Source organism: Puma concolor, chromosome B2 (genome assembly GCF_028749965.1).
Source record: "Puma concolor isolate L17-30 chromosome B2, mPumCon1.1.hap2, whole genome shotgun sequence".
NCBI classification, from domain to species: domain Eukaryota; kingdom Metazoa; phylum Chordata; class Mammalia; order Carnivora; family Felidae; genus Puma; species Puma concolor.
Genome location: NC_141671.1, coordinates 96673936 through 96688106, shown reverse-complemented (window position 1 = coordinate 96688106; position 14171 = coordinate 96673936). Strand labels below are relative to the sequence as shown.

The 14171-nt window shown below is 45.3% G+C and overlaps 1 protein-coding gene across 1 annotated transcript in view; it reads left to right on the top strand.

Moving 5' to 3' along the window:
- Positions 1–8203: 8203 nt before the first annotated feature.
- Positions 8204–14171, top strand: part of PREP (prolyl endopeptidase) — a 120022-nt gene continuing 114054 nt past the window's right edge. The window contains exons 1-2 of the mRNA XM_025925407.2: positions 8204–8360; positions 13985–14059. Coding sequence (XP_025781192.1) covers positions 8316–8360; positions 13985–14059 — 120 coding nt within the window. The 5' untranslated portion in view covers positions 8204–8315. The remainder of the gene's footprint in view (positions 8361–13984; positions 14060–14171) is intronic.

The window sequence follows — 14171 nt, the reverse complement described above, 5'->3', positions numbered from 1 at the left end:
CTCAGATCATGATCTTGTAGTTCGTGGGTTCGGGCCCTGCTTCAGGCTCTCTGCTGACAGCTCAGAGTCTGAAGCGTGCTTTGGATTCTTTGTCTCCCTCTCTCTCTGTCCCTTCTCCACTGACACTCTGTCTCTCTCTGTCTCTCAAAAATAAACAAACATTAAAACTTTTTAAAAAGAAGAAGTGGCATGCATATATTGGATATATTACTCAGCCATATAAAAGAATATATGTCTTGCCGTTTGCAACAAAATGGATGGAGCTAGAGAGTATTATGCTAAATGAAATAAGTCAGTCAGAGAAAGACAAATAGCATATGATTTCACTCATGTGTGGAACTTAAGAAACAAAAGAAACAAGCAAAGGAGAGGGAGGGAGAGAAAGAGGCAAACCAAGAAACACACTCTTAACAATATAGAACAACCTGTGGTGACCAGAGGGGAGGTGGGGGGATGGGTAAAATAGGTGATGGAGATCAAAGAGGGCACTTATTGTGATGAAAATAAATAAATAAATAAATAAATAAATAAATAAATAAATAAATAATTGATTGTGGTAGGGTTAGATATTTCAGTCTTTGTTTCTGTTCTTTGTGTTTACCTTAATTAGATTAAGGATGTTCTCTTCTATTCCTATTTTTCCTTGAGTGTTTTGTTTGTTTTGAGAGAGATAGAACACATGAGTGGGGGAGGAGAAGTGCAGAGGGAGAGGGAGAGAGAGAATTTCAAGCAGGCTTTGTGTTGTTATTGGGGCTGGATCTCACGAACCATGAGATCATGACCTGAGCTGGAATCAAGAGTTGGGTGCTTAAGCAAACTAAGCCACCAGGCGCCCTTCCTTGAGTGTTTTGTTTTTGTTTTGTTTTTTTTTAATCAATGAGTATGGGATTTTGTTTTCTTAATGTAAAGAGATGATCAAATGGTTTTCTACTTTTTTCATGTTTTATATTTCTTTTCTTTCATATTTTCCATCTCCTTGTCTGTGTTGCATTTATTATAATTCCCTCAAAGCAACCTTTAAGTTCATTAATTCTCTTTAGCTTTCTAACTTGCTATTTAACCTCTCCATGACTTTTTAAAATTTCACTATTTTTAATTTCTAAAAGTTATATTTTGTTTTTCCAAATCCAATGGTCATTTTTATACATTCTTGCAATTTACTCTTTGGGGGATGACTTTTTTCCTTGAAATACTTCATATCTTGGCAGTCTATATTATATATTTGATCTTTCCAGTACCTAAAACCCTCATAGGGTCTAAATATGTTGTATGTTATCTTTTTCTTACTTTTACTCATCATTAAAAAAAAAAGTCTAGGTAAGGAAAAAAAAAAAGAAAGGACCATGGTAGCTACTGCTGATAGAGGGGATTTATTTTTTTTTATTATTTTTTTTTATTTTTTTATTTAAAAAAAAATTTTTTTTTGAATGTTCATTCATTTTTGAGAGACAGAGAGACAGAGCATGAGCAGGGGAGGGGCAGAGAGGGAGGGAGACACAGAATCCAAAGCAGGCTCCAGGCTCTGAGCTGTCAGCACAGAGCCCGATGCGGGGCTGGAACCCACCAGCCGTGAGATCACGACCCGAGCCGAAGTCGGACGCTCGACCGACTGAGCCACCCAGGTGCCCCATATAGAGGGGATTTAATATAAGAAATTTGTTATACAAGTGGGATGGAAGATTGAAAAAGGAAAGGTAATGCTCCCTAGAGATTCAGAAATCAGTCTTTCTCTTAAGATTAGAGAAACAAAAGATTCAGTGGTTCATGCAGCCCCTATGAGCATAATGACACTGATGCTGCACCAGCCCCAGCCACTAATTGCTGCCATACTCCTTAGGAAGCCCACAGCCTGCACTTGGCTGCAAGAACATAGGAGGCCATAGTGCCTTTGAAATTGCCAAATTTGCTGCTGACGTTTTGGGGGCCAAAGGTTCCCCACCACTGATCCAACTGTGCAGAACCCAAGAAAAGGAGAAAAGCAGTGTCTCTCCTCCACCCCCAATCATCTCTGTTTTCTTCCTTTGATAGAAGGTAGTCAGAAATCAGCTGACAAGGGCATTTAGGAAATGCAATCTTCAGGTTCACAGGCCCTTGCAATACAGGCCCATACCAAACAGGTATGAAAATGTCGCCAAATGGTAATAGACTAAAAACCAATATCGTTTCCTTGCATGATCTGTGATTGTAAGTTAAGTCGTGATTGATTTAATCAGTGGAAGGCCTCTGGGCCTACCTTAGGATGCTTTCCTTCAAAAATGGCCCATTGTGATAGACAAGTCAGATACAGTCATTTGTTTTCAGGCAATCTTTCCAGAGGGTGTTACAGGGAAACTAGTTGTACCACTCCAGAGGGTAGGAGGCATTTACATAGAAGGCAATGTAAATGATGCCTCCTTGGAGTTCTTTATCCTGGTGACCCTTTTGTTTCACATTCTCCTGTATTTTTTTTATGGCTAATCTGTTTGGAGGGAGGGAGGTGTCTCTGCGAGCCTAGCAATGCCTTAATAATTCTTCATTCTTTAGCAGGACATATCTAGTCTGCCTTATTGTCCTAACTGAAGATTTCCTGTGGTACTTTTATAAAAACAATAAGGTGATTCTTCCTGGCCCCGCCCCCTTCAGAAAAGGAGAAAAAATGGTAAGACCAGTAGAGAATTGGGAATTCTGTCAGCTATCTTTCAGTAGAATTTGCACTATCAACCAGAGAGAACATAGAGACCTTAGATTGTCCTAAGAGTTGGGGCAAACTCTCTACCAGCCAGGCACCCAACTCTAGGTTTTATAGGACACTAAATCGCCGAAAGGGCAGAGCGTAATGGACTAAAGACTAAAGCTTTACAGCACATGTTACTTGTTAGAGGCTATACTACTACACTGGTCTATAGTGAAATGGTGAAACTATAAATGTCAAATAAGACCAGCTCAATGAACTTGAATATAGGCTCAGTTCTTTAGCATTAACTGACTCAAGTTGATACCTGTGAGGACTGCATGACAGAAAGAATAAATGGAAAGACAGTCTGGTTGTTACTCAGTAACTCTAGAGAAAATGGAGGCACTGAACAGGGTGGAGATCCTCTTGTGTGTGGATCAGATATACTGCTTGGTTTAAACTGATGCAGAAAACATCAAGGGGTTCATCATTAATTATCCCAGAGTTGCAAAAGTTCCAATAGAACTTAACATTTGTAACATTATTATTTTAAAGGCTATAAGATGAAGTGTTGTTCCATACAAGACTAGCTTTCTGTCCATCTAACTCTGATTTTATGCATGTGTTTTCATGTGTTTATTGTCTGATTCCATATTATCTTTTTATGCTTATCTTCACCTTTCTTAATATTAACAAATCTGGGATGCTGTGTCTCTTTCCTGCTTTATATATATCATTTTTTCCCCTTCCTGTTCTTTCTTAATCTCCTTTCTGTTCTTATAGCCAATAATTTTGAACTGACACATTTTGAGTATTGCATATTGCATTTGCTGAATAGTTTTAAGTTCTAAAGTTAAACCAATGAATGGATTATTTCATCTTTCCTTACGTAAATAAAATAACTTCATTTTACATGTGGGGGCACCCCTGATTTTTTTTCTAATAATAGAAGAGGAAAAAAGATCCCTGTCTCCTGATTTGGAAACACTCCTAACTTGGGAGTCTCGTTAGAAATGGTATAAATAAATTCTACAAACTAAAGTAGAAAAATACTCCAGATTAATTCTTTTTTATTTTTTTTTAATTTTTTAATGTTTATTTATTTCTGAGACAGAGAGACAGAGCATGAGTGTGGGAGGGACAGAGAGAGAGGGAGACACAGAATCAGAAGCAGGCTCCAGGCTCTGAGCTGTCAGCACAGAGCCCGATGCGGGGCTCGAACTCACGGACCGCGAGATCATGACCTGAGCCGAAGTCGGTCACTCAACCGACTGAGCCACCCAGGCGCCCCCAGATTAATTCTTGATCCACTTTTTATGCCCCAGGGTTTTTTTTTTTTCTTTCTTAGCCTGGATTTAATTCAGCCTTAGCCTCTCATTCTGGGGCTTAACTCAGTTGGACATTAAGTTGAGAAGGGGAGGAGACCTTAGATTTCACAGCTGTAGTGCCAGACACCTCCCCTAGCTTTTTAACCACATGCCTCTATCAAGAGAAGGGTATTAGAAGGGAACAGCTACAGTTCCTGGGAAGATAAAATCTATGAACTGAGTAAGTACCACAGACCCAGCCATGGCCTCGGAGCCAAATCTGTGCTCGTGGATGGTTTCAAAACAGAAGAAAACTATGGAGAAAGCCCTTTTAGTAGATAATTACTGCCCACCCTCCCCTCCATCGGCCCAGGACGTATGGATAGCACTCTCCCAGGGCAATTTCATTTTGAATTCCAGAGATAGTTTTGAGGCTCCTACATCTCTACTTTATTTCTTCCTGAACAAAAGAAACTTGGACACCATCTGATCCAATTCTTTCATGGTATAGAGAAAAAATACTGACGATATGGCGTGCCTGGCTGGCTCAGTGGGTAGAGAATGAGACTCTTGATCTCAGGGTTGTAAATGTGAGTCTCATGTTCGGTGCAGAGATTATTCAATCTTTTAAAAAAAACAAACAAACCAATGATGTAAGGACTCATTCAAAGCCAGGGAAATAGTGGCAGGGCCGGGAAGAGAACCTCACTCTTATTCTAGATGCTGTTTCACACCTCATGATGCCTTGCAGAGATTAGATATACAGGAGTATATCAGAATTTTCATTAGAAATCATACTGGAAAAAATTATACACATCTTAAAGGAAATGTAGCTGGAAATGACTGCATCCCACCAATCAGTAGGTTAGCTAGCTACCTGGAAACCGCAGTCAAATGAAAGGATTCTCCAGGCGAGCACCCAAGGCATCAGGCTTAAGGAGTGCTAACAAGATGGCACTCTTGCATGAGTTAGAACTGTTTCCCCTGGGTAGATGCAGCCTCTTGTCAGTGGACCTTTGTGAGAATATGGGCACCCCTTTTTCCAGCTGAAGGCAGCCAGTGCCCCTGTGCACAGTGTGGCAAGTAGAGAGAAAGATGGATTTCAGCCAACACTTACCCCCTTGGCTAATTACCAGAAATCCTCTCTTGGAGGGTACTATGTGTGGTTGGGAGGGATGCTGCGACAAGTACTTGGAGTGGGTTTGAGACAGGCAAGCGGTAGTAAATATCGCTAACCTGCCTCCTTACTATGGTGACTCTGGTTAACAGAGTGGGGTACAAAGTTGGAGGTCAGGCAATAGAGGACAGGCTGCGGGCTTCCCTGGAGGTCCTTCTATGTCTCTGCTATCCCTTTGCCCCCAGGGGCCTTGTGTTTGGGGAATGGTTGTAGGTTAGAGCACGAGTTTTTACAGAGTTAATTTAGAATTCTCCTGGAAATAGTGTGCGATGTTAGAAGTCAAAGAGCACTCTGGTGTTTATTCTGGGGGTAGAATTTCCATTTCTGCGACGGTTCAAATATTTCCCTTCTCTTCACTTCCTGTGGGCAAGGTAGAGCATGGGCTTTGCAGTCAACTGACGAATTTGAACCTTGGCTGTCTTAGCTGTGTGAGGACTTCAGACAAATTCCTTTAAAGCCGCTGAGATTCCGTTTCCTCATCTGTAAAATGGGCTTTTTAAGGGAGGATTAAAGCAGACAGCTCATATCTAACAGGTGGCAAAGGTAGGTAGTGTACAAGCAATCTGGCCACAAAGAGGGGAATGGGTCTTCATCTCCACTTCGCTCGCTGCAGTCGCAGACAATCTATTGCTGGCAGCACATTGCACTGTCTGTGCCACATACAGACCTTTGCCTTTCAGGACCTGGAGGAGCTGGGCACTAGGATAACTGCCTAGAGATGAACGGAGGATAACACCTGAGGTTTGATTTGTCCTCTGGGCACCACAATTCTCATCATTTCTACCTTGCCTGCTAAAATTAAGCGCTGGGAAAATGTCACCTATTTATGGGTATCCTTGTAGACCATGGAGTACTCCTATTTATTCATGAAGAAGAGTAATTAAAGGGCACCTGGGTGTCTCAGTGGGTTAAGCATCCAACTCTTGATTTCAGCTCAGGTCATGATCTTACAACTTGTGGGATGGAGTGAGCCCTGGGTCACGCTCTTTGCTGACAGTGAAGATGCCTGCTTGGGATTCTCTGTCTCCATCTCTCTCTGCCCCTCCCCACTTGGGCTCTCTCTCACTCTCTCAAAAATAAATAAATAAACATTTTTTTAAAAAAAAGAGTGATTAAGACTGAGTGTTGGCATCAGAGAGATCTTGGTTTGAATCCTGGCTCTATTTTTTTTTTTTTTTTAATAAATATTTGTGAAGTTCTGGGCAAAAGTCAGCCCCTGTTTTCCCCAACTATAAAACTGGGCACCTGGGTGGCTCAGTCAGTTGAGTGTCTGACTCTTGGTTTTGTCTCAGGTCATGATCTTGTGGTTTTGTGAGTTCAAGGCCCACATCAGGCTCTGTGTGGGTAGCGTGGAGCCTGCTTAGGATTCTCTCTCTCACTCTCTCTCTCTCTGCCCCTTTCCCACTCGCGCTGTTTCCGTCTCTCTCAAAACAAAAAAATAAATAAAACTTAAAATTGGGATAATATTAGTTATCTTCTAAGGTTTAAATAAGATAATTTCCTGGCATATAAGAAGCACTGAGTAAGCATTAACTACTATTGCTGTCGTTATTACTAGGGGATCTGCTGGGTCATGTGCTCCTGGGCTGCTCTTAAAATCCTCCCCCCACTCCCCCCACCCCCCCAAACACACAAGTGGCAGAAGCATTGGGAAATGCCTGGCAGTCCCTAGGCCAGGTGACAGGCAGGCAAGGCAGGGGGTGGTAACTGGGATCAGGAATGCTGGACTGCAGAGCACTACTGTCTGTGTCTGTTTGCACTGAGTTTGGCCCCAACTGTGAGCTTTCCCAAAACTGAAGATTCTCAGGTTGCCCAAGGAGGGGGTTTGGGAAACCAATGCAAGACATGTTTATCAATTACCCTGCCATGAAGAGAAATTGAACTATGATGTGTGAGCCACGGAACTGGGGTGATAATACAAAAGAAACAGAACACATGAGTTTACAACCATTACCATATACATGTGGAATTCAGGACTGGAAGGGCTTTGTGGTCATACCCATGCCATCCTCCCATGACTTCTAAGAAGCCAGGAGTACATAACACATGGAACACACACCACAGCTGTGAAGATTTGGGGCTATAAAGCTTCTTCCTGATGGTCCAGAAAGCAAGACCAGAACACATATCACTAACCTAAGGAAAAAGAATTAGAACTATTACAATGTCATGACTTTGAGGTCAAGCACCTTGTCGACTACTGTTTCCCCCACAGGGACAACAGTAGGTGCTCAATAAACAAACACATTGGCAAGAACAGAATTAAGGAACTGGCAGGATGAACAAAAGACCCCGATGCTCCCACTTGGGTCCTCTCTTCATTGGTAAATCTCAGATAAGGGCTTACCCATCGTCCTACCAACACCTCAGCGCACCTCTAAAATCTGGATGCCCCACCACCCAGTGCCCACCAGAGACTTGGAGTGAAGGGAGATGTGGTTCCTTCATGGTTATCATGATCCATTATCCCTTCCCTTCCAAGTCCAGAGTCGCAGCCAGTAAAAATTAGGCCACCTCAAGCCCACTGCTCTTAAGGCTGGAGAGAGCCAAGGTCTCTCTCTGCCTCCCCACCACGCCCGGGAACAGGAAGATGGGGGAATCGATTAATAAGCAAACCCGCCTGTTCGCTCTCAAGCTCAGCAATGGCTAAACTGACAGCGAGGGACTTCGGGAAGGGGAGGGCGGAGGCGTGGTGGCCCCGGCCGGCGAGACCGGACGTGTACCCCGCGCGGGTGTCCCCGGCCCGCGCGGGTCCGTCTCCGGCGGGTGCCGGGCCGGGTAGCCCGGGGCGGGCGGGCCGGCGTGGCTGCGACGCGGCCTCGGCGGGGTGGCCCGTGTGCCCGGGCGGCGCGGGCGCGGCCGGCGCTCCTGCAGAGGGAGCTGTGCGCCCGGCCCGGCGCACGCACGGCGCCGCCCGCTCCCTCTTGCCGCCGCAGCCGCCGCTGGGCCCGCCCGCCGGGGAGGGGCTCCCGGCCTCGCCGACAGTTGCTTCCTGCTTCCAGCACGTCCTCGCCGCTTGCCGCCGGTCGGGTCGTGAGAGTCCTGGCCGAGAGCCGCCCGCCGCAGCCGCCGCCGCCCGCTCGGCCCCTGCCCGCGCCCCAGCCTCGCCCCGCGGCCAGCCCGGCCGGCTCGCGCCCGCAGTCCGCGCCCCCACGCCGCCCCACGCCCGCCCCTGGCCATGCTGTCCTTCCAGTACCCCGACGTGTATCGCGACGAGACCGCCGTGAGTACCCCAGCCCTCGCCCGCCGCGGGCGCCGCGTGTGCCGCCGCCCGCGGCCCCTCTCCCCGCAGCCCCTCGCCCCCTGCGTCCTTCCCCTCCCCCTCGGCCTTTGTTTGCGAGATACGGGCCGGGGGCGCCGGGCTCCTCCCGAGCCGCGGGGGCCATGGTGGCCGTCACTGGCCGCCTAGAGGCGGCAGAGCCCGAGGCCAGTCGCCGCTTGGCCGCCTCCTAAAAATCAATGGGGTCAAGGGCAGACACCCAAGTAGGAATGGGCGTTTGACGGGATTGGGAAGACAGAACGTGTCACTGTTTTTTGACTGGAGGAGGCTCTTGCTTAAATATGGTGGTAGGAGAAAGTGTGGATGTATGTAGATGATGTAAAATTCAAAAACAAAGGCAAACTTTTTAAACTTCCAAATTTAAAATCCTTGAAGTTCATTCATTCGGTATTAAAACGTGCTTCGAGCGCCTGCCGTGCCCCGGGCCGGGTACCGGGCGTGTGGTGCGGGGGTTGCAGACACAAGACCGTGGAATGGGGAGGGTGGAGCGGTGACCCCGTAGTGTTGCAGTGCTGATCCAAGTTTTCCTAAACAAGAGAAGGAGTTGATGCGGGTGAGAGGAGGGCTTTAGAAGGGAGAGGGGATGGCCTTTTTCAGAATGAGTTTGTTTGGCTTAGTGGAAGGGTTAGCCATCATTTACATAAGCTGTGGATTAGCTCAGGGTAACTGTTGAGATCTAGTGGGTGGAAATCTGGGCAAACACTCTTTTTGTGTAAAAATCAATTTGGCATCTTAAGAACTGGAATGAATCCAAATGTGGGCTTGATTCTCTGAGGAATAGCCAAATATCTCAGATTACTTAAAATAGAATCAGAATAAAAATTTTTTGTATATATAGATCTGTGGTGGTGGTTGTGTTGTTTTTCTGCTTCCTCTGACCTGATTTATGCCAGAACGTCTGTACTTCACAGCACCTTTCACTTTGGGTTAAAAGGTACTGAGGCTTTAAAGTAAAGGACATATTGTTTTAAATTAAGACTTCCAAGTGGCACTGATGCATTCATGGTTTCTTTGACCAGTGGCCATCTGGTAACCATGTTTTCTCAGTCTATTCAACTGCTTGCTTATTAAATTTACTTTAACAGCCCAAGAAGCTGTATTCCTGTGTTTCAAAGGGTTGTTCCCTTTGTGTATGGGAGTAAAGTGATCCTGCTGGAATGGAAAAGAGGGCAGACCAAGTAAGAAGACCTGAGTGCTAGTGCTGGTTTTGTCACTCACTAGCTGGATGCCTTTGGGCAGATCGCTTACCTGTTATGGGCCTTCTTTCTCATATATGAAATGTTAGTACTGGCTTGGCCAACCACAGGGCTTAGGACTGACTTTTGCAGTAAGACTGTCATCATTCATTTATTCCCATGACAGTCTGGCCCTGCAGTGTGCCAGACTTCAGTAATCAGAAGACCTGTGACTATGTCAGTTCGGTTCTTAAGGATCTTTGAGTTTTCAGGATAGATTAAAAGTAGAAAGAACTATCGTTTGTGTGACTTGATAAGTGTCATTTTAGTTGTGTTTTTAGTTGGGATTGCTTCTTGCTTAGTTTTTCCCTATTTGGGTTATCAAAATCCTGCCATTCTTGAAAGGGTTAAGTGAGGCTTTTATGAAGACGTCCAAAAGATTACGAACAATTAACTCAAAAGGTTCCACAGATTTTGAGATCCTACAGTTTCTTCTCATCGGAGAACTCACGAAAACCCTAAGCCTCATGGCCAAGGGAATATAGCTCAGGTCTGGCTTGGACCCTACTCTGTGGATCCCACGGTGTACGTATCCCAGCCCCGATAGCCTACATGGAGTAAGTATCTTTTTACTGTGACAGGGTCCTGATGACTAAAACCTTAGGCTAGATTTAGGCATTGGCTGAAATTGTCGCCTTCTTTTCTAGGTTGGGTTTGTCTCTCTCCAGCCGGTGTTAGAGATTGCTGTAGCTCCCTCTCTGTCACTTAAACATTTTCAGCCGAATATCAGGCAGTCTTCTGTTGACCTGTGGGGTTGGAGCATACAACCGTTTTTGGTGAATTTCCGCCCTAATGAGCAGAAACTTGGAAACCATGATGCTTCCAATGCAGTGCCATTGTCTGTACTGGCAGCATGTGCTGTCAGGAAATTCAGGCCTGCTGTAGGGGTTAGAAGAGTGTGTAGGGTGAGTGGAGAACACAGAGGAGAATGGGATTAATTTCCATCAGGGGGAAGAGATCATATGCGAATTGAGCCTGGAAGTTGGCCAGTTGGATAAGGTAGAAAGGACATTCCTGGCTGTGTGACCAAAATAAATCATGGTCATGTAGGGCTGGATGTTCGTGGACTTGCACTGTTTGCAGGATGGCAGTAAGGCTGTTGTGACCATCCATGGGTGGATAAGCTTGGGTGGGGGGTGGAAAGAAAAAAAAAAAAAAGCGGGGCCAGGTTTGATGGGCTCTGCCTACTTTGTGTAGGACTCTGCGGTTTATCCTGAAGTCAGCAGGTGAGCTATTGAATGGTACAAGTAAAATATTGAATGCTAACAGTGCCTTATCAGGGCTGTATTTTTAAAGTCTTTTGGGGAGATGAGGAATGGCTGGCAAACTTAAATCATAAGGAGAACCACGTACTGCCCAACTTGAGTTCAGGGGATATGGCTACGAGACCACCCCATCTGTAGGGTACGGTCTTGTAGAAGAAAAAGTAGGGGGGGCAGGGGAGTAGGGTGGTGGCACGAGGCTCCTGGGATTGCCTGTGGGATTGCCCTGGAGAGAATCAGTTTCCTGTGCTGTTTAAAAAAATGCCTGAACACCTGCCCTTAATTGGCTTCAGATGGTAATGCTGGTTCTGGGAAGATGGAGCAGTTTCCTGACCATACACACCGTTCGGGAGGTTCTGAGTTAGGGTCCAGGTGTGGGCCTGCCAGTTTACACCCGTTGTAGTTCAGTAGCAAGCCCCACAGGCTTTGGGGTTAGCTCAAAGAGGGTCACGGGTTCTACTGTTTATTAGCCACCTGACTTTTGACAGTTGCTTTAGCTCTCTCCAGCTTTAGTTTCCTCACCTGGAAAATGAGTTGGTAATAGCTTCACAGTGACGTACCATGGCTGAAGTCTATGGCACGGCTCTCTCCAAGTGAGCCGTAAATCTGCAGCCTTCACTCTCTCCTGGTAACCTCTCCGAGTTGCATTCCATAATCTGAAAAATAGGAATATCATCCACCCTCTCACAAGGTTGCTTTACAACACTGGGCACCATAGTGTGGATAGTGAGCAAATGTTCGTTGCTTTGGATCTAGTATTAGACAAAACTAACGTGATTTCCTGTGAATCTTTTCTGCTTTCTTATGACAAGTTAATGGATACGTCTGAGTTTTAGGAACATCATGATCGAGGAACATTTTTAAAGTGTCTGGTGTGTCACCTCTGAGGAATATTTGGGGAAAAGCTGTTGGCAGTGTGCTTTTAGTCCCGGCTCTGGTTCTGAACTCGGTATGGCCCTAGGCACGTTGCCATCTTGAGCCTGCTGTTGCTCCTAAAAATGTTGGACTGGAAGATCCTTTACAACTCTAAATTTTTCTGCTTTCTTATTGTCAGAGGAAAAGAAGGTTGTTTTAAGCATATTTAAAACCACTTCAATGTGTGTAAAATGTGAAAGACTTGCAGATTAGAAAAGATACAAAATTTTCATTGAGTGGTAACAGTCAGCTAACATTTTAAAAAAAAAATTTTTTAACATTTGTTTATTATTGAGAGACAGAGGCAGAGCATGAGCATGGGAAGGGCAGAGAGAGGAGGAGACACAGAATCTGAAGGAGGCTCCAGGCTCTGAGCTGTCAGCACAGAGCCCAACCTGGGGCTCAAACCCACAGACCGAGCAAGATCATGACCTGAGCCAAAGTCAGATGCTCAACCGACTAAGCCACCCAGGTGCCCCTAACATTTTTTTTTGTTTTTAACATTTATTTATTTTTGAGAGAGCAAGAGAGAGACTGTGAGCAGGGGAGGGGCAGAGAGAGCAGGAGACACAGAATCCAAAGCAGGCTCCAGGCTCTGAGCTGTCAGCACAGAGCCTGACGCAGGGCTCAAACCCACAAACCAAGCGAGATCATGACCTGAGCCGAAGTCAGACGCTTAACCGACTGAGCCACCCAGGCGTCCCACAATCAGCTAATATTTAGAGAGCATTTTCTTAAGGGTTCAAAATTGGTGATTTTATGAGGATTTGTCAGGAGAGATTCTAGTCTGGTTTTATGTCACCTGTATTTGTCAGTTGTTTAATGAGAACAGTTTCTGAGTGTTCCGCCTTAACTGACCATTCTTTCAGGTGTGCATTTCTCCAGGTGTTCTCTCATCTGGTACCAGATAAGGAGAGATGAAGGCCCTTTGCAGAAAGCCTGGGGTTTTAGGCACCAAGAGGTCCTTCTTAAACTGGCCAGCAGCCACACTGGAACTTAGACCAGCTGGGGAAACAACAGATTTTCCTTTCCTGGGAGATTATTTGCCTCTATTAGGGAATAGCCCTTACCTTTCGATGTAATCGACAAAGCAAGGAGACAGATTAAAAATTCATCTGAGATCCTGGCATTCTTGTTCCCAAAAACCTATGAGAAACTGTAACAGGAATGTTGGAGTTGCTCAGAAGAGATTTACTGGAGAGATGTCCCTATGCTTTCAGTGACATTAATCAGGATAGTATGAAATGGAGAGATTTTGTGATGATTTTTACCTTTGGAAATTTTCTTTAGGCATAATCACCTGGGAAGCGGTGACTCCCAACTGCTCCTGTAGTGTGTGGGTCAGTTTCCGAGGCCAGGCCCAGGAATTTGGGCTTTTCAGGAGCTCGAAGGTGTCTCTGATGCTCAGCCGCCCGCGGGAGCTCCTTGAAGCCTTCCCCTCTGCTGGGCCCTGCTGCACTAAGCAGTTGTCTTTCTTCAAATACCAGGGTAGTCTGAATGGGTGATGCCTCTGTGCCTCTTTTTGTAAGCATTTTGTAACAATACACAAAAGGGAAGAAAGGCTGCAGTTTTAGAAATGTTCTTTCATTGCACTTACGTCAGCTTTTTTAAAGCTGCTATCAACTGGAATCATTCTACCGCACGTTGGTAACCTGCTTTTTGGCAGTTTAGACTTAAAGACAAAAACCAATCATGTTATATATAGCAGGGAGATTTTCTCATCATTAGTAAGCTCAGCAAGAACAGAAAAGAAGCAAATCAGCACGTGCGTGGTGGTTCCTTCACAAACATGCCCTTCTTGCATCCCTGGTGCATTGTGTGATTCCGTGCTTTGCCACTGACCACACATTTTCAAGTTTCTTTAGCACAGCGGCAGGCCTTTGTTTTGTGTTGTACAGACAGAGCAGTTCCCTATTCTGACCTTTCATCTTTCTTCCTTCTCCAGCTAAAACATTCTTTTCATGATGGGTGGCTTGACACCTTTGAGAACCTGCCAGCTTTGGTTCATGTGGTAATTTGGGCAGACACATTGCCAGTGAGCCAATTGGAGTATTTTGCCTATCCTTATCCTATTTTTCCTCTGTTACATTCAGAAAATACTAATTTAATTGGGGTTAGACTCTAATTGTCCAAAACCACATTTTGTCTTTTGCAGGTACAGGATTATCATGGACATAAAATTTACGACCCTTATGCTTGGCTTGAAGATCCAGACAGCGAGCAGACAAAGGTAATTGGGGCTTATAATTAAATATAAGGTGGTCTTAGTACCTTGCCCCAAACCCTAGACTTCAGTAGCTATAGCTTTTCCTTTCTGGCATCTTCCTGTGTTTTCTGCTGTG